This window comes from Leuciscus leuciscus (assembly GCF_965113295.1).
Source record: "Leuciscus leuciscus genome assembly, chromosome: 22".
NCBI classification, from domain to species: Eukaryota; Metazoa; Chordata; class Actinopteri; order Cypriniformes; family Leuciscidae; genus Leuciscus; species Leuciscus leuciscus.
In genome coordinates, this window is record NC_138746.1 from 12,228,063 (window position 1) to 12,249,017 (window position 20,955).

The following is a 20,955-nucleotide window of genomic DNA, read 5'->3' on the forward strand; positions in this document are numbered from 1 at the left end:
CAGCACAGCCCACATTCATTATACATAGCCACTGGATCACAATCCATTTTTAATCTAATGTTATAAAAAAATCAGCTGCTTGTGGCTTTTAAACAACACATTTCTGCATTGTTCTCTCTTCAGGATAATGTGATGCTGGAGAAAGCTTGCATGGCTGTTGAGGAGGCTGCAAAGGGAGGCGGTGTATATCCTGAGGTCTTGTTCGAGGTGGCTCACCAGTGGTATTGGCTGTATGAGCAAACAGTGGGTGGTGGTTCAGGGGCCCAACGAGAGGGTTCCGGCCGCTGCGGGGCCAACGGTGGAGCAAGGAGAACGGCACCCGAGGGAGGCTGCGGTATCCTGGATAACACCGGAGTCTTGGATTCATCAGGTGTCTCGGCTGTAACTACGACAGTGACGGCAGCCGCCGTAGTACCTGTCATTTCCGTCGGCTCCACCATATATCAGTCACATGCGCTGCCGGGCTCAGCCATGGCACACACGGCAGGTCTGCATCCCTACACCACCATCCAAACCCATCTGCCCACCGTCTGCACCCCGCAGTACCTGGGCCACCCGCTTCAACATGTCCCCCGTCCTGCCGTCTTCCCCGTCTCTGGGACAGCCTACCCACAGGTATGAGCTCTGTTCATTTCCTATTGAAATGATTATGGGTTTCAATTACCTGTGCTTAGCATTTTTATTTCAATCTGTAGTATTATTTGTCTGCATTTAACTGAAGGTAATTAATACTAAATTTAAGCTCTAATGCAGACGCTTACTTGGCAGTCATTGATGCATAGCATGACATTCCTGGCAGAATATAAATGGAGAGACTCATACTAGTTTGTTTATACATGTATAATTATCTTTACTGCTATGCTCTTGGTTTAACTTAATTTTGTGGTTTTAATTTTTCAATGGCAGGTATATGACTCGAGGAAGGCGTATCAAGCTGGTTTTAAGAGCATCTGTTTGTCTTCTCAGGGAATGCACCCTGCTTTTATTGGTGCTCAGTACCCATTTTCTGTGGCCACTGGCCCTCATCCTCCTATGGCAGCGACCGCTGTCACTTTCCCTGGCGTTCCAGTGCCGTCCATGACTCAGATCGCTGTCCACCCATACCATACTGCAGAGGCAGCCCTGCCTCTTAGCACTACTGTGACAGGTAAGGACAAGTTGGTTGTAGAATTTCAATTCCATCTTGACATCTTTCCATCTCATCCAACATGAACACAACTTTCGGCATAATATCCAATGTTATTTAAAATAATTCTGAATTAATGCAGTTTTACAATATACAGCAATTTGCTAGAGATGAACACTACTTTCATCAGATTTAATATCTGCATTTGAAATTATTTGCACCTACATAGAATAAAACAACTATTTAAGGCCATCTCATTGGAGCATATGGGAACGCAAAAAATGATGGTATTTTGAAACAATTGGTTGGACACTCATTTACTATCTAGTTCGCTTAGCCTTTCAAGATTGACAATTTTGTTTTGTTCATAGCTCATTTATAAGGAATGTAAATGGCCTCAGTGTTTTTCAGTAACCACACCAACAAAATAAAGTTGGATTTAGTATGGATTTAGTAATTTCCTCTGAAATCGAGCATAAAGCCTTCTGTCACAGGACAAGACAAGAGACACAACTCACGTTGACAAAATTGTTTTTACATGACAGAATAGTCAGTAACAAAACATTTAAATGCACCAGGAATCACTTTAGAATTGGATTGTCACTCCCTTAATCAAAAATGGATCTAATTATGAGATGTCTGTCAATATTATTTAATCATGGGTGACAAATATTACATGTACAAAATTACATTATATTAATGGAGCTTGAAAACAATTTGAACTAAAACAAATTACAAATAAGAAACATGAGCAATTCGTCACAGTGCCCTCAATATACATAATTCAAGGTTAGTGCAACAAACTAGTTATCAGAAAGAACTTTATTGCCAAGTATGTTTGCACACACAAGGAATTTGTTTTGGTGACAGAAGAAGCTTCCATGACACAGAGACAACAACAGTTCACAGGTAGTAAAATAAAAAATTAAGAATAAAGATATATGAATAATATACATATGTATATACAGTATAATATATAAATAAAAATGGAAATATTTGTATGTACAGGTGTGCTATATATAACAGAATAGAATAGAATTAACAGGGAATGGATTAAGAGGTAGGTTAATTGTCTTCTGGGAATGGAATAAGAGGTAGGTTAATGTCAAAATAAATGTAATACCAAATACCAAAATAAAGTGGTATTGCGCACATATTTATCATTGCCCAGTGGGTGCATTTAACGGTTCATTTATTTGCCCTTTTGTTTAACCAGATAAAACTTTCTGAGATTAAAATCTCTTTTACAGAAATGACCTGGCCAAGATGAGCAGCACAACATTATCAAAAAAGTAAAAGAAAAAAAAAATACAAAAAAAAACATTAAAAACACATCATATTTTTATTTTATTTTACATTTACAAATTGTTTCTTTCATTTCGTAAAAAGTTCCAATCACTGGGTGCCGCAGTGCTGATTGTGCAGGTGTTGGATGTGAATATCCCCAGCCTCACTAGCTGTTGCCTATCTGTCAGAAAACTGGTGATCCACTGACAAATAGAGCTAGGAACTGAGAGCTGGGTTAACTTAGTATGAAGGACTGCTGGGATGATGGTGTTGAAGGCCGAGATGAAGTCCACAAACAGGATTTTTGCAGAAGTCCCTGGTTTGTCCAGATGTTGCAGGATGTAATGCAGTCCCGTGTTGACTGCATCATCCATTGACCTGTTTGCTAGATAGGCAAACTGCCGGGGTCCTGTGATGTCCTTCAGGTGTGCCAGCACCAGTCTTTCAAACGACTTCATGACCACAGACGTGAGAGCGACTGGTCTGTAGTCATTTAGCCAGTGATTTTTTTTGGGGGGGATGGTGATGATGGTGGAGCATTTGAAGCAGGAATGGACTTCCTCCAGTGATCTGTTGAAGATCTGCGAGAAGATGAAGGCCAGCTGGACAGCACAGGCTGGTGAGAAACCGCCTGGGCCTGGTGCTTTCCTTGTCTTCTGTTTCCCGACCCGACACACATCCTCTTCACTGATCTGAAGTGCAGAAGGGGGAAGAGTGGGGTTACTGGAGGTGTTGATTGTTGTGCAGAGAGACTGTCTGAGTGGGTGTGGGGTGTGACTTTGATTTTCAAATCTGCTGTAGAAATCATTCAGGTCGTCGGCCAGTTGTTTATTCCCTACAGAATTGGGGGATGGTGTCGTCTTGTAGATTGTGATGTCTCCTTTTAGCTACTCTATTCTCTTTTGTCAGTGTGTTTTTGGCCTGATTGTACATGATTTTTTTCCACATTCCTGTAAGCATCATCTTAGGCCTGGCGAAGCTGTCTGAGTTTCGCTGAAAACCATGGTTTGTCATTGTTGTATGTTAAATAAGTCCTGGTAGGAATGCACATATCCTCACAGAAACTGATGTATGGTGTGACACAATCTGTGAGTTTATCCAAATCAGTGGCAGCAGCTTCAAAAACAGTCCAATCACAGGGTGTCCGCGCGGTAGTAAAAGGTAGTAAAAGTAGTAAAAATAATCTACCAAAATTAAGGCCCTTGAAAGGTAGTAAAAGGTAACAAACGCAATTTGACTTGGTAGTAAATTTTTCATCACCACCTCAATATATGAGTTTCCATTTTTTTGCTTAATATTTGTGTCTCCATATATTTTAACTTCATGTAGCATAATTAAAAAATATATATACGGTGCTAACAGGACCTGACGGGCTCGACATTAACGCTTGTCCGGGACAAGTGGATTTTTTGAAGGGACAAGTAAAAGAATTTTACTTGCCCGACCGGACAAGTAGCCTAATTAAACGTCAATAACAAAAAAATTTATAAATAACTAGGGAATCACTAAAATGAGAGAATGATTCTGATTGTATTTATATTTATTGTAAGTTGCGATCGATAGTGGATGTATTAGGCTACTGACGGTAACAAGGTTGCGCTGTTGAGGCTCGCGCAGCCTCTCGAGGAGAAATCCAAACAAATGTAAACTCAGTTTAAACTCAGTTAACAACATAACGTTACTGCCAGTGCCAAAATTCAAAATGTGTTTTAATATTTTTAACATATGATACAGTTTAGCAACCTCACACGACGAGTGCTGTTTTCTTGAGTACCATCACGACTGAAAAATTGACATTGCTTTTGATACAACAGTTCAATAAACAGTTCAAATTAAGTTACTTACATTTTAGACACAATATTGACTGTTTTTGTTCTGTTTCAGCAGCAAAAATAGTTCCAAACAAAGATCACAGCAGAACCGTAACGCATCTCAACCGTGTTTCATTACTGAATGATTCAGCGTTTTGAACGAATTGGCTGAGTCAAAGATTCAATGTCCATTCATAAACATGTCTCATTCTTGAATGAATCAGTTGTTTGAACGAATCGTTTGAATGAATGACTCAATGACTCGCTCATTAAGACGGTCGCCTGACGCCTCCTACTGGCGGTTTACTTTCATGTTTATCATTCTTTCCAACGTTTCTTATTTGTATATTCAAAAATATTTTAAACGATCTCATATTCATAACATTATTTAATGCAGTTGTACATTTTCAGTGTAAATGATTTAATTTGATCAGCCCTTCCTAGGGTAACAACAGCCCTATATTATCTTAATAGGCTATTCCAATTTAATCTATTGATAACATTTAAAACTAAAGATTAAGCATACATTGAATAAGATTTGGGGGGTGGGGGGTGGCCCTTTAAAGGTGCAGATATGACAATATGCAGATTTAAATATATCAGAGCTGATTTAACACAGATGAGGATATTTCTTCAGAATACATTATATTTACAGCACACACACACACCAAAAACATTCCGGACAAGCAACTTTTTTACTCGGACAAGTGAATGACAGATTTACTTGTCCAGAGGACAAGGACATGAAAAGGCTTAATGTCGAGCCCTGAGTGAGTCGGAGTTGATAGCAATGACAAAGTGCCAAGGTTATTATTCACCTTATTAGGGCTAAGGGCTATGGTTAGGATAACTCAAGGGCTAGGGTTAAGATAAGGACAACTGAAACTCAACTCGACACTACAAAAAAAACATAATTGACAATGACAATAGGCCTACTTAATGATAACAATTAAACATTAGTGTACCTAATATGTATGATGGGTGTGACAGTGTCACACTTATACCTTATAGTAAGTAGTAAGTGGTGCTTTACATACCCCGCCCACCCCACCACACCCCCAAAAAAAGGGCTGCTGCTTGATGTCGTGATGGTAGTAAAAAATATTGTGGAGGTGGTAAAAAAGGTAGTAAAAGGTAGTAAATTCATCTCTATGATTCCTGCATATACCCTGAATCAGTGCAACTGAAGCAGGCTTTTAAATCCCACTCTGCTTCTTTAGGCCATCCTTTTACAGTCCTTTATTATAGGTTTAGCTGATTTCAGTTTCTGCCTGTATAGGTCAGTATAAGATGAACCAGATAGTGATCAGAGAGTCCTAAAGCTGCTCTAGGGATGGACCGATATGCATCCTTTATTGTGGTGTAGCAGTGGTCCAAAATATTTTTCTCTCTGGTTGGGCATGTAATGTGTTGTCTGTATTTTGGCAGATCAAGGGTGAGGTTTGCTTGATTTAAAGTCACCAAGAATAATAATAAGAGAGTCCGGATGTTGCTGCTCTGTGATCGGATCAGCCAGCTTTTGCAGCGCTGCACTCACATGCGCTTGCTATGGAATGTTAAACACTTACGAGGATGAAAGAGGAAAACGGAATGGCTCCATTCAGCCATGTTTCTGTGAAACACAGAGCTGTAGAGTTTGAAAAGTCCTTTTTTGATTCAGGAGAGAAGGTAGTCCATTTTGTTGGGTAGAGAGCGGAGATTTGCCAGATGGATACTAGGCAGCGTGGTTCTAAAGCTGCGATGTCTGAGTTTGACTAGATTTCCGGCTCGCTTCCTGCGCTTGTGCGTCCTAGAGCGCTTGGGCAGCGCTGCTGCTCCTCAAACTACAATGTTCAGCAAAACGTCAGAATAATCAAAAACCACCTGAAGAAGATCGGGTAGTGTGTACTGCCGAATATTCAGCAGTTCATCCCTGGTGAAACAGTTTGTCCTTTTTTTTTTTTTTCTTAAACAATCAAACACATACAGTAAAACAACTGGAGAGTTCCACACAGAGGCGGCCATTTGCGGCGCCATCTTGAAAGCATAGACCATAGTTACATAGTTGAGTTATTTAGTTTAAGCATAGTTATTTAGTGCACCTTAAACTCAGTGCAGACAAAAGTTCATTACAGTTCTTACCAGTTTTCCAGAAATTGTTGGGAAGGCATTGGACAGTTTGCAAATTCATAGACACCCCTGAACATCCTCTCCCCTTTTTTTGCCCGGCAGCAGGAGTACACTCAGGCGCCACCATCCAGGCCATTCAGGGGACTTCTCTTCCAGGACTCTCGTCCCAGCCCCCCTCGCTGGTCAGTGCACCATTCCCCGTGGAAGACGAGCAGCACAGTCAACCAATCAGCCAGCAGGGCCTGCACTACCTCCACTCGGCCTACAGAGTCGGTAAGGACGCCTGATTTCTAATTACATAGATCCATTAGGGCATGGCTTGCCTGTCCTTATGTTGCTGTTTTGCACCCATTAGGATCCATCTGGTCCTGAATTGTGGTGATTAATTATCAAGAGAGGTGAGGGAGAGGTCGGTTGTGTCCATGTTGCAGGACTCACAAAGAACTCTCACAGTGAGAAATATTAATTAAGGCATGATTTCCGTTCTATCAGTACTCATAAGTCCTGGAGATTAGGATGTTTGGGTGCATGTGTCAATTCAATACTTGATCAGTACAGTGTCGTACAGTACAGAGTATTGATGGCGAAATGTTCCTGTTCTTATTTAGGTATGCTGGCCTTGGAGATGTTGGGAAGGAGGGCCCACAACGATCATCCGAACAACTTTTCCCGTAGCCCCCCATACACAGAAGACGTCAAATGGCTGTTGGGCCTGGCTGCACGTCTTGGTATGCCCATTTATCTTTGCAATTTGGCTTTTAGGAAAAACTGTTTTCTTAAATCCCATTTTATTTCCTGTTACCAGCTATAATAGTTAAAATAGACTAAATTATATGTTGGCAGTTTACCTTGCCTTCTGCGGATAAGAGGTGACTCTCCAGCAGAGTTATTGACATCCTGATGTCTGTCTTGTTACTCTAAACTTTATCCCATGCTGATTGCGCGCATGTTGCCAGTTTTAATGGGATTAAATATTACAATTGAGAATGTAGAAGTAGAAAATATGCCATGTTTTGGTTAGGCATCTTATGAAATGGCTTGTTTGTGTTCTTGTATTGCTAATGGTCTCCTCTGAGATGTGTGTGTGTGTGTAGATGTGTATAGATGTGTATTATCAGAAGGTAATGACATGGACCTTTATTTTTATTTATTTATTTATTTAATCAGGGACAGTACACATTAATAATACATAACCATATGTAAAATGTTGTCACAAGTTCCGGTTAAAAGGAATATTCTGGGTTAAATACTTAATGTTTTTGCTAAGTTAGTATATAAACAGTCTGTGTGCTTGGAAACAGATCAATTTAGCTCAAAGGATAATTCATTAATTTATATTTGGAATTTTGAAAGAATTACTTATTTTTACAGCCGAACAAAGAATTGTCCAGCGTTCGTTTGAATGGGCCGTAACTATAAACTCTGTAGCGGATATTAATATCCAAACTATAGTGAACATTTTATTTATTAGCATGGTAGCACTATTTATTAGCAGTTTGTCGGCATCCTTGGTTTTCAGGTTCGTTGATTTGCTGGATGTCTTTTCATGACTGAAATGGTGTCTTGGGAGAAATTGTTCTAGGTTGAGACCGTTTACCTTTAATTTTCTGGTGACATAATTTGTGGTAAAAATGTGGATGTGCATGGAGCTCTCTCTCTCTCACATTTCGATTTTTAAGGTGGATATTAGAGATATTAGGTGTGGTGCGTCAATCTTAATATCATTACCTTGACCCTTATGGGGTAGACAGCCTTTTTACCTAATAAAGGAAGAGACGAAACAAAACAAATCAGTTGAGTGTTTTCTGGTATGGCTTACAACTATAGTTGCACAGCTAAGGTGTCATGTACCTTAAAGGAACCGTATATAAGAAATGTATTTCAATTAATCATAAAATGGCCCTGATATGTCACTAGACATTAAGAAATCAAGTTCATTTCAAATACTTATATCACTGACAACAGTAGTCCGGCCAGGATATTGTCATTTAAAAGTGAAGTTGCAGCCCTCAACTGATATTGATGATGTCATGTGTTTTGGCCTGATGCTCCACCCTCCACCTATCTACCAATCACAAAGTCAGTAGTGTTTCGGCATCCGGGTTGCCAGCTCTGCTCTAGTTGCCACAGCTGCAGCTACAACGTGTCGGATAAAAAATGCCAGCCTATCTGGCAACCTCGAGTCAGGGGGGAGGGGGAGGGGATACACCGCTCTACAGTAATTAGAAAGTGATTGCAGTACAAGTTTTGGCCAGAATCTTACATACGGTTCCTTTAACTTAATGTTAGGTGTTTTACTTGTTGGGTGGATAGTTACATGTTTCCTTTCCACCTGTGGGAAGAACATGTTTTTTGAGTGTTTTGTAGGGTAGGGTAGGGTCAGATCAGATCTGTTTCAGTCTGTGTTGATCCCCACTTTTCTTGTAGGTTTGACCCATGTTTATTCCCAGTTGAGTTTCGATTTACTTTTTGCATCTTTGCCTTGGACAAGGGATCATCCATGCTCTTACGGGAGTCACTCCAGTAAGGCAGGAAGTTCTTTGGCAGACAGTGGGAGGTAGTTTGGCATGGCTGTGTAGAGCTGTAGTGCAAAACTTTGTCTCCTACATTGCATTCCTCTTGTGATGCCTTCTGGTGGTGGCAGACTTTCTGACCTTCTATGCTTATTGTGGTTACTGTTGCATAAACATGGTCCTTGATTGTGGGGCTCATTGGGTGGTTTCTTTGTGAGTGATGCGTAACCAGGACGGGTTTCTCTGGTACCTCTGGATTTTCGTTGGTGGTTGGCTGTGAGAGACACCTTTGTTCTGTGTTATTGTAGAACAGGTGGAACAATCATCTTCATTATGAAGGTGTATCAGATGATCATTGGACGTTCCATCGCTAGTCATAACGAGCATGACTCATCTTGGTGCTCATCCATGTTTAGCTTGTTTTCGATGAACACTTTCAGTTGCCTCATTAGTGATTCCATGTCTTTTATTGTATATTTTCTCGTTCTTGGGCATCCTCAGTGCTGTGCTTAACTGAACGGTGTCTAGGTAGGTTTCGTCGTCGTCGATTACCCACATTGGATGCTTTTGAATGCATTGGTTGATCGCCTTTGGATGTCATGCTAGGTTTCCAGTTGTTTCGGTCTTTTGGGTTTCTTGAAAAGTATTGCTGGTCCCATGACTTTTCCCAGCAGTTTGTGTAGTAGGTGTAGGGGTGGGCGATCTTCCCAAAATGTCATATCATGATCTTATAACAAACAATCACAATCGATGATTTGAATCGCGATCTTCCCAATTTTGAGATATACTATCGAGAATATCCAGACTGGAACAAGCCTATGGACTTTATCTATTTGCACAATTTAAAACACAGTACTGCATTAAACAATCAGTTGTCAATATAGTCATTAAACTAGTGGTCGACTGATATTAGTTTTTTAATGGCCGATATCTTAAAGAGCAGGATATTAGTGATGCGCGGATAGCGATGCCGATATCTTAAAGAGTAGAGTATTAGTGATGCGCGGATCACGGTTAAATCCGTGGGCGCTGCGGATAATCCGCGAATCGGGCGGGTCAAGTAATAAAAAAAACATTCTGATTAATTGCAGGTGGGTCGCGGGTGGATATGATAAATCATTATGTAAATATGAACTACTTTCTCTAAAATATGAGCACGTTCCGCCAGGGAGACAGGTACTAATTTGCGCACTCATTAAGATATGCTGCGCAGGGTCCTGGTTTATGTATAAAGCCTATATATTTGAATTAATATTTAATATTTGAAAATGAATTTAAAAATAATTCTCAATTTTTTTAGAGAACATTTAGATTTTTTTTTTTATAAAAAGTAAACGCTGTAACTAACAGGGCACTCAGTAATTTAAGTTTGTGCACACTGGTAATCATATTTTTTCAAATAGACAAGGTATCACTAATATTACATAGAGCACAGTGAAAATTACATGAATATGACAAAGCGGGCTACTAAATATAGCGCAGCATAGTTTGAAATCAAGTGTTCACAATTTGTCGATCGTGCGTCTCCAGTGAAGCTGAACTCTCCTGTCCGCATTCAATTCAAACGGACTGAATACACGAGATCATCCAGGCTACAAATGTGCACTTCAGAAGATCTGACTGCTAAATTCAAATAAGCCTGCAAGGTTTGTGAAATTAAATGTTTATTAGATATTCAAAGATTTGTTTAAATTATATAAATTCACATTTGCTGAAGGTAAATGAGAACGCATTAATAGTGTTTGTCTTTCTGTTACTAATAATATCTGTAAAAGCAAATGCTATGATTCTTTCATAAACCGTTTACTTTCTTAGTTTAACAGTTCAATTTAGTAATGTAAGAGACAAAACTGTTAAAAAAAAGACCATAACTAATAAAGATGGAGAATGTGAGCGACGTGTGCTCAGACGCTGCCATTCTCAAAGCCATCAAATGGACATATTACGAGGACATAAAAGATCACGGTCTCTATGATTCGCTTGAAAAGTAGATCATCGACGTCTTCAAGATTGACCACGATATAAAATTGTCAGATTGCCCACCCCTAGGTAGCTGTCATTGGCATGGAAGTCACTTTCTCTGTGCTCTTTATGGAGGACTTATATTGTTGTCATGCCACTGCGTGTCTTCCAGTGCAAGGCTTGTGTCTTGGGCGATGGAGTTTGAAACTGTGGATGTTTTCGAACCTTTCTTTGAGGCTGTCTTTTGTTTGATGTAGGCCTTGTGTGTCAGGTCACGTAGCTATTGGATTGTCATCGTGCTAGGGCAGGACATGACATCAGGATGATGACTTACTCCAGGGTGCAGATTTCTTAGGAAGAGGGTTTTTAAGTTCATATCCTCTTCAATATCGGGTTTTCTTATGTGCACCAAAGTAGGCTTGTCGAAAATGGTTGTAGTAGGCTTGGGGAGTTTCTTGTCTACCTTCTTTTTTTTCTCCTTTTTTTTTTAAGGCGGTTAACAGTAAATTTTTAGACTCCATGCCTGTAAAGTCTTTAAGCAGTGTCTCGCTTAGTAGCTGATAGTTTGACTTTGTGTGAACAGGTTGTCTGTGGACTAGGGGTGTGCGATATTACGGTTTTTGATCGTGGACTATTAAAATGTCTCCACGATCTGCTTTTGAGGAAAAATCGAAGTATCGTGCTACAGTGCATTCTAACAGTTGTAGTTCTGGCGCCTCAATCTCACGACGCAACGCACATTCACATCACGTGGTAACGCAGAGGTGGAGTGACACTCACGGGACACTGCAATTCACAAAAGTTAATTATTTTCATGTGCTTTGCCGGTTAAACATTTCATTCGCGTGATGATGCGCTGTTCTAACATGTGCTTTTCTGAGCGCATACACCCGAAGCACACAGGCACTAAAAGCCTGTCAAACAGCGCCTGGTTACTGGACTAAGTTATCTTTCGAGTCTTATTGCGCTAATACTGTCAAATACACACAAGGTTTACATAAACACAGTTGGTTATGTCTAAAGTGAAAGCAAACATTTGAGAGAAAATTGAGAGCGTGTCATGCCTGTTTATTGCGTCCAGGTCTTAAAGCGACAGTAGCCTAATAGTAAACATGCTGCCCCTTGTCCTTAAAGGGATAGTTCACCCAAAAATGAAAATTCTTTCCTTCCTTACTTACTTACTCTAATCATGTTCCAAACTTGTATTAATTTCTTTCTTGTGCTGAACACAAAAGAAGATATTTTGAAGAAAGTGGCTATCCAAACAGTTGCTGGTCCCCATTGACTTCCATAGCAGGAAAAAATATACTATGGAGCTCACTGGGGACGAGCAACTGTTTGGTTAGCCACATTCTTCAAAATAACTTTCATTTTCAACAGATGAAAGAAACTTATTCGGGTTTAAAACAATCTGACTGAATAAATTATGACAATTTTCATTTTGGGGGGAACTATCCATTTAATGAGAAAATGAGAAAATCAATATAACAATCAATCAATGTAACTTTGCTTTTCCTTTATTACTTAAAGCTCACTTGAAGTTATTTGATGCCACATCAAAAACTTCTAGCCTAACTGATAAAGTTCAAACATTATTAAAAATAAGTCAGCAGTCAGTTATAAAATGAGAACACATACATAAATTACAAGCAGAGATGAATACTAAATAACAAAGTTACAAAGTCTAATGGCGCTTTTCCACTACACAGTACCAGCTCGCCTCGACTCGGCTTTGTTTGGTTTGGTTTTCCACTGTGTAAAAGTTGTACCTGTACCTGCTTCCTGGTACTTTTTTTCGTACCACCTCCGGTGAGGTTCTGAGCAAGCTGAGGCGATACTAAAATGCAGAGATGGGGGACTCGAGTCACATGACTTGACTCGAGTCAGACTCGAGTCGCAAATTTAAGGACTTGAGACTTGCTTGACTAAATTAAGAAAATGACTCGACTTGACTTTGACTTGAGATCCAATGACTCGAGACTTGACTTGACTTGAACTGTATGACTCGAGAATGACTTGATATACATTTTTATACAAATCATTGCAACATCAATTGATGAACAAAATGAAAGCAACGGAACCATTGACGCCAGTCATCAGATTCTGCGCGATTGCGTGACGCTGCACAAGCCCAGAAAAAACATACATCGCGGTGAGCGCGGCAGCGCGCTAAATACAAAAACATCTCCCAGCATCGTTTCTCTTTGGATATAAACACTAGAAATTGACCATATTCATACAAGAAGATTTGCTGTACGCATAGACGACCATCACAACCTCGAACAGTCGAACTTCATTCACCACGTCTAAAAGTAAGCTATAGCTTGTTTAACCTGTTTGTTATAGTTAATTTGACTATCTTTAAATCTAGAGAGAATATTGGTCAAAACAGCTTGCCTCTTTATACACAATTATGTTTTCAAATGTAGCTTAATGTTGTCAATATTCAAATGATAATTAATGATGGCATATGTTTTGTATAACATTTGCCACATTTCTTTCAAATCATGCTTTAAAGCCAAATATGTCGTTCTTTCCAATGACGAAAAACAACATAGAAAACTGTTAATGTTTTGTCGTGTTTTATGTTTCTCTTAAAGCAGGGTTAGATGTTATCAGGGGGTTGGGGGCAAAATGCCAGCAGAATTAATATGCACCCAAAATTCTAAATGTGGTGGAAAAATTGCCCTAGTATGAGTTATTTTTGTAATTATAACTTAAGATATTAAAACATATTCCCAGAATTTTGGCGCAATTGCAAATGTGATAATGATTTTATAAAACAGTTCAGTAAACAAAGAGTGAATATTGTGATGTGACATTTTAGACATAATATTCCAAATATTCTCTGTTTTTGCTCTATTTCTCCAATGACAATAGTTCCAAACAAGCCACAGAAAGAGTTATGCGTATTTGTGATTCAGTGACCTATAGTTGCTTAGTTCCAGAACGAATCTGCTGTTTTGAACGAATCAGTTGAATGAATGCTTCTATGACTCGTACATTAAGACGGTGATTTGGCGCCACCTATTGGCGGTTTTAACTTCATAATTAAAAATATATAACTTGTATAAAGGGGATGCCAGTTTGAAGAATGCCATTTGGTGGCATAGGAACCATTATACTTGAATTGTGAATTAATACCTTTTAATGGTCTTCTGCAATGTTTGAGGCATATTTATTTTTTCATGCTTTAATGTTGGCCTAATTTCAGTTACATTTACATTTTAGGCAATGTAGTTTGAAATGTAGACGAGACGAGTCGAGTTGAGCTGGTACTGGTAACGCAAAAGCGCCATAACAGTAGTATTCAGGTACAGAAATTAATAATTAAGCCTAAATTTAAAATAACACTATTTGTTCACTGTAGAAATTAAATATAGCTTAATCTCTGTTAAAGCTGTATCTTGTTGTTTTTCACCGAGACAACAGTAGGAATATTAGGTGTCTGCTGTCACTTTAAGACCGAATGCACGGACCAAAAAAAAAAGACAAACATCCGGTTTCTTTCCCAACTGTTCACTTATGACATAACCGAGAGAATACTTGCCGAGACGGGTATTTAGACATAATTTTGTGAGTATGTGTCCGTTCAAGGGCAAGGAAATGCGAAAGAGGAATCAATTCGTGTTTGAGCGCTATCTGAAACGCGCCTCTCTCTCTCTGCGTGCGCGCAGAGCGTGCAAGTCCCGATTTTCACCGCATCTTCCGTGTTTAAATTGGTTTGAATGTGTAAATTGGCAATACAAAATTCCAAATTATAAACTTTCACTCTATGATGGTTAAATTTAGCAGTTAATCCGCGAATCACATGCGTGCCGAACCGTGGGGCCTGGTCCGTACGGACCCCGGATCAACTGTGATCTGTTGCACCCCACTACCTTTCCAGGGGGTCTTCCAGAGCAATAATTTTAGAGTTCTTGTCTTTAAAGGACAAGTTCGGTATTTTACACTTAAAGCCCTGTTTACAGATCGTATCTGATGAAATAGAACGGTTAAGATTAAAATTTGGACACATGCTGCTGTCCTGAGAATTTTAGGTTTATTTCTCAGGTAGGCTACCGCGGCACCGCCGGCGCCTACCGATAGCTGCCAAATGTGCCAAGCTTACAGATTTATTTTCAAGAGGACAAACACAAATGGCAACAGGTAAAGAGAGATAGGTCTAGTAATGATTAGCATTAGCAACGTAATTATTCGGCTAATACTGTTGTAGCGTTGTCAACCTATTCACAAGCAAAATATAAAATTTAATTAAAATATTAGCCTTTTTGTATCACCCAATACATGGCGATTCATAGACTTTGCAAATATTATGCAATTTAATATTGATGATAACAAAACTCAAGCCATGAAAAAATTGGCACTGTTGATCACACTAGTCTACTTAAATTTTTCACCAGGAAATTTTGTTTTGAAAAACTTTTATTTTGTACAAAATGGCACATAGTCACACTTGTGGTGTTCCCGGTAAAAAATGACCAGCCTACAAAAAAGAGCTTATAAATCTCTCATTATACTATATTTTCACCCAATATTGGATTCAATCTTTTTGTCAACTTGTTTTCTTTCAATTAGGACTGGTTTTATATTTCTATTTGCATCTGATTAATCATAGGCCTCATTTATCTGAGAGTAGGTATCATGTTTTTTGATTAAAAAAGCTTTTTTTTTTTTGAATATTTTTGAATACAAATAAATTTGTAAACATTAGTTCAATATGCATCTTTGTGGAAGAGTGGGATACATTTCAAATTATTTCTTTCTCTCTTTTTTTCTTTCTTTCTGCTTTTGTTAATTTATCCTTGTGAAATAGTGGAATATTTTGTGTTAACTTCTCAGCTTAAGTGAATTATTATTTAACCTTTACATTATTTGTTGAACCATGGTATTAATAAAAACTACACAATAGTAAGAGCTGAACTGTTGCTTCATTTATCCAGTTTGGAAAAAGTGGTAATTTGGAATTCCACCATGGAAAAAGTGGGCCGGTCTTGGGCCTGAAACTCCCGGGCTGAAAAGTGGCCCCACTCCGGCCCTGAGACCGCAGCACCTTTACGGTATTACTCCGCTGCTTCTTCTTCTGCTTCTTCTGTGTATTCAATGAAATGCCCGTGGTTTGCTTGCAATTGGCAAAGGTGCATTATCGCCACCAACTGGGCTGGAGTGTCTATTATTCAAGCTCTCAACGGAAGAATCACGGGTGTGACGCGTTTGGCAAAATAGGTCCACAAAAGCGAAATTAGTGTTGTCAAAAGACCCGGTACTTCGGTACCAAGTCGGTACTAGAAAAATGTAAACGTCACGGTACCAAGTTTTCTTAAGTACCGGTGGTACCGAGGACCCGTTCAAACCCGGTTCCTTGATGCGCATGCATGCACGCATGCACTGAGCGCGTGCAGTTGCGCGTCCTCTTTATTAAAGCGCTGAGACATGGCGACCGGCGGTGCTGCTGCTGATGTGCTGGCTGTAAATCCACTTGTTGATAAGAAAGGAGGAAAGAGACGCATATGGAAATATTTTGGATTTGGCTAATGTCAAGTTGCCATAAGTGGCCGTTCACATAGCGCGTTTTTTGTGCGTGCAGATTAGTTATTCCAAATGTAGGCGCGCGGCAAGCACGCTCATAATAGAAGCGACGCGGCGCGCTCGGTTTTCCAGGCACGCCTATGTTCATGGTTGCATAGCAACATCAGACGCCACGGGAGAGCAAGCGCTTGTGGAAAGGAGAAACTTGTCGATCTCCGAATGCAACGTTACATGAGGAGAGTAAAGATGGAAAACTTTTAAAGATTAGTTCCATATAAATTCACGGATAATTTGTTGTTTTGTCATTAGTGAAAATCAATATTGACCTTGTATTTGAAAAAGGATCCTCATATAAAACAAAACTAAAATTCAGAGTAAGTTCATTCGCATTCGGAGATCGACTAGCCTATTTTTGAACTGCGCTCTCCATGATGACGAGGAAGTATCAGCAAAGAATTTATTGATTTCTAGCCCTTTGGTACCGAAATTGGTACCGAGAACCGTGGATTTTCACTGGTATTGGTACCGAATACTGAAATTTTGGTACCGTGACAACACTAAGCGAAATAAACCTAAAATTCTCAGGACAGGAGCATGTGTCCAAATTTTAATCTTAACCGTTCTATTTCATCAGATACGATCTGTAAACAGGGCTTTAAGTGTAAAATACCGAACTTGTCCTTTAACATCAGCTTTGGCTTTCTGTAGTAGATGTTCAGCAGTTTGGAGTTGCTTTACCAGGTGCTTCTGGACAGTCTTGAATTCTTGTTTGTCACGTTCAGCGACTGTAAGAGCTTCTTGAAACTTCAACTTGTTTCTTGCTCCACTTCATCGGGCACTTCGAGCTAGTCTGTGCAGCGTTGAGTGTGCATCAGCTCTTTCAGGAACTCAGTGGTCTGACACTTGAAGTCGTCCTGGCTTTCCAGCTTGCAGCTTTCACTTCCAGCTTGTCTGTGGGGCTCTTGGCACATGTCAGCTCCTCTTGAAGGTGGGTGATATGCTTGTTGCTTAATTTCATCTGCGCTGGGAAGGCATGGCTTAGAGAACTGGTGATCTTGACTATAATCGACTACGATAGCTCCACATGGTTGTGGTTCTGGCTTGAATCGTGTGTCAGGAATCTTCTCAAAATTATGATTATTATTAAAAATAATAACAGTTCAATTGTCTTTGATCTGAGGCAGTCTGTAATGCTTCTGAGTCAGGCATCTACATCTTCCCCTTAGGCAGTGGAACAGCTAAGTGTCGTTTCAGTGATTGTACACTAATAGAAAAGTGTGGTGATGACTAAGTGTTGGCCTCAGTGTATACAGGTTGGCTAGTGATGTGAAGTCTTCATCACTCAACTGAGTAAGGGAAAGAGAGAAAAATGCTAAAACAAATCTCAATGGAAAGAAAAAATTAAAAAAAAAATGTATGGGAGATTTGTGAGAGATGTGAGACTTTGTCACTTAACTGAGTAAAGAAAAACGTTTTTTTCTCTTTCTATCAATTAAAAGCAGTTTTTTTTTAAGTTAAACAATATTATTGTTTATGCTTGAAAGGAAAAGAATACAATAATAGTGCTGATACCACTTTTCTTAGGCCCCGTCCACACTACTGCGTTTTAGTTTAGAAACGGAGAATTAAAACGAATACGATCTCCGTCCACACCAGCGTTTTAGCTGCGTATTAGAATTGATCTCCGTCCACATTAAAACGACTGAAAACGCGGATCACGTGACCATTCACCAACACTGGGCATGCGCGTGCCGGTGTAAACACAACAAATTCCATTGTTCCATTCTTTCCATTGAAACATGCGCTGGTTCTTCCCGGGTTAACCCAAAACCGACGCTCCATGTACGGTCGATACCGCCGCTGCACATGGGAATTGTCACAGATCGCTCGAATAATAGCTTGCCTCCGGCGCATGTAGGCAGTTATAGCATTGTAAAAGGCAGAATTTACTTGCACAACAGCTGCTAGCAAAGAAACACGCCATGACTGATGACACCCAATCATAGAGCCGAGCGTGAGCCTCTACTACGTCATCGTTTCTAAAGTCCTCCGTTTTGAGGTTTTGACCCGTCCAGACTAAAACGCCCTCCGGAGATTCAAAACGAAAAACGGGTCGGCAGCGTTTCTAAATTTCTCCGTTTTGGGTCTCCGTTTTTGCCGTTTTAGTGTGGACGAGAGGTGCAAACGTAGCAAAAGGTCTCCGTTTTTAAACGAAAATGCAGTAGTGTGGACGGGGCCTTAGTGTGACAGGATTGACACCACACACCTTTAGTTGGACATCTTACCAGGGATGCTTTTGAATGTTCAATATTTATTTGTCTCTGTTAAAGATCTTTGAACACCAAAATTACAAATGTAAAAAAAAATTCAGTGAAAAACATTTCTTCATGCCTATTAAATAACTCACTCACACCAGCTCAGAGATCCACTCTGTCAACTTTACTGTAGTAAACGCTGCACAATGGCAAGTGGAAATACTGGTTTTATTCAGCCATATGTTTGAACCAGAAACTGATTCAGAAGAAGTGGAAGAGTGAATTATACTGAGTTGTCTACTAAGTCGATGTATCAGAATGTTAATGCGTTTTATGTATCTATCTCTACAACGTCGGACACGAAATGGTAATTGATATTATTAACCTTTGGCTTGACTACGTTATCAAACAACTAATAATGTGTTGCTATTGTTACACAAACCATGTTCCTGTTTGCCATCTCAGTCTGCCTTCTAAAAATCAGTAACCTTAGAAACGCTTTGAACAACTTAATGTCAGTGGAGAAAGGCATATAGTTAATCAACATCGTAATATACATAATTCACCTGCTATATTGCTAAATGTACACAATTTTTCATATCAACAGAAAAATATATCAGGATAACCTGGCTTCTCTTGAGACTCCCCTGCTTCAGAGCATAGTTAATGACAAGCTAAAGCTAGATGACAGTTCTAAATGCCAGAACTAAGTGTGAATCTAAACAAATTTGTTAATAGGGTGATATGAAGATTTTTGGTAGAATAAGTTTACTTAAAGGTCCCATGACATGAAATTTTCACTTTCTGAGGTTTTTTAACATTAATATGAGTTCCCCTAGCCTGTATATGGTTCCCAAGTTTCTAAAAATTTCAACCAGTGTAAATCGAGCTTTTGCTATCTTTCTCTGCCTTTGAGAAAATGGAGGCTCATACGCACTGATCTTGAATCTCCTCCTTATGACGTCATAAGGAGGAAATGTTACCTCCCCTGTCTCTGCTTTGCCCGCCCAGAGAATATTTTCCGCCCATGAGAAAATGCGCTAGGAAGTAGGAACGCGCGCGCGCGATTTTAGTTTGTCCACGAGAGATATCATGGCTTTTGAGCGAGCGAAGCATAATAATTGCTCAATAATTGGATGTACAAATGAACACCGAAGGGTCAATACAGAGCTGGGCTTGCTGAACGTTTGAAACTAAAGTCTGGATCACTCTCTTTGGCTCAGCTACACACCTCGGACAAGTAAGTCAACTAATGATATATAAGTGTGTTGCTTTACTGTTTATGGTTACCTAGATTTTACACGTAGAATGTGGCTGTAACATTAGCTATGCAGCTATGCAGTTTATGTGTGTGAATACACGCACTGTAACGCGAGTGTTGTACACGTCTTTGTTATTTGGATAACCGTTTTCCTGTTGGTTATATGGCACGCGCGATATCCGCATTTCAAGATCGCAGAGCTTGATGTAATTGTAATAAGATAAATACAGACGTTACAGATCTCTCATGAAAAGGCAACAGTAGGTTAGCGTTAGCTACATGATAATAACTGTAAACCATCCGAATAAAGTACCGTATCCAGACATAATATTTTAAACTAACCATTCGGAAACGTCCTGCTGGAGCCGCTGAGTTGCAACTTCTTCATCCGTTGCTTCTCCATCCGGATCAGATTCTGGGTCAAACTGAAATGCTTGAAAGACTGCGTGTCTTCGTGCCATTGCTATATCCAACGTAAACATGCACGCCACGTTACCGTTGCGCAAGATGGTCAAGGCCACACCCACCCTCCACCTTGCGCCGCCTTTCTCCTCCTCATTAGTATTTAAAGCTACAGACACCGAAACGGCCCGTCTGAAGGAAGCTCATTCTGGGACTGGCTTGTAGTGGCTATAATTCTGCACTGAGGCTAAATTTTTGGAAAGAGATTTCAGATACAGTACTAGGGACCACTAAGGCCTATATTAAAGCCTACAAAAAGTAGCATGTCATGGGACCTTTAAACTTTCAAAGTTCAAGACTTATTCATCCTAAGGTGATTTGATCTAAAAGATACATTTAGAAATAATGATAACTTGAAATGACTTCAATGTAAACACAACTGCTTCGGTAAGCGACAAGCAAAGGACAGTTTTGCGCTGTAATTGATGGAACGTCGATCTCGGCAGATTGTCTCTCTGTGGAAGTTTCTCTGGGCGCGTAAAACAACAGGGTTTCTTCAATGTTAAGCTTTACTTGATCAAGATTTTAAACTGCTCCCCTTCAAATCAACTCGGACAAGCAGTGTTGCACGAGCTCTCACAAACAGGCAAGCATTTAGCTGTTTAACACAGGGAGGATATAGCACATTAATTGAAATGGT

At 39.7% G+C, this 20,955-nt stretch overlaps 1 protein-coding gene and 1 long non-coding RNA gene across 8 annotated transcripts in view; one reads left to right on the forward strand and one right to left on the reverse strand.

Annotated features, from left to right (window-relative positions):
* LOC309486747 overlaps window positions 1–14,857 on the reverse strand; it is a 251,941-nt gene extending 237,084 nt beyond the window's left edge. The window contains exon 1 of the long non-coding RNA XR_014201667.1: window positions 14,744–14,857. This is a non-coding gene — a long non-coding RNA (uncharacterized lncRNA). The remainder of the gene's footprint in view (window positions 1–14,743) is intronic.
* Window positions 1–20,955, forward strand: part of zswim8 (zinc finger, SWIM-type containing 8) — a 56,651-nt gene that overhangs the window by 28,828 nt on the left and 6,868 nt on the right. For 2 of the 7 annotated variants that reach the window (XM_082154092.1, XM_082154094.1), the window contains 4 exons: window positions 124–615; window positions 907–1,147; window positions 6,436–6,606; window positions 6,942–7,061. In XM_082154092.1, coding sequence (XP_082010218.1) covers window positions 124–615; window positions 907–1,147; window positions 6,436–6,606; window positions 6,942–7,061 — 1,024 coding nt within the window. Of the gene's footprint in view, window positions 1–123; window positions 616–906; window positions 1,148–6,435; window positions 6,607–6,688; window positions 6,786–6,941; window positions 7,062–20,955 lie in introns of those variants that run through there. The other 5 variants (XM_082154095.1, XM_082154096.1, XR_014201654.1 and 2 more) reach the window with 4 other exon arrangements.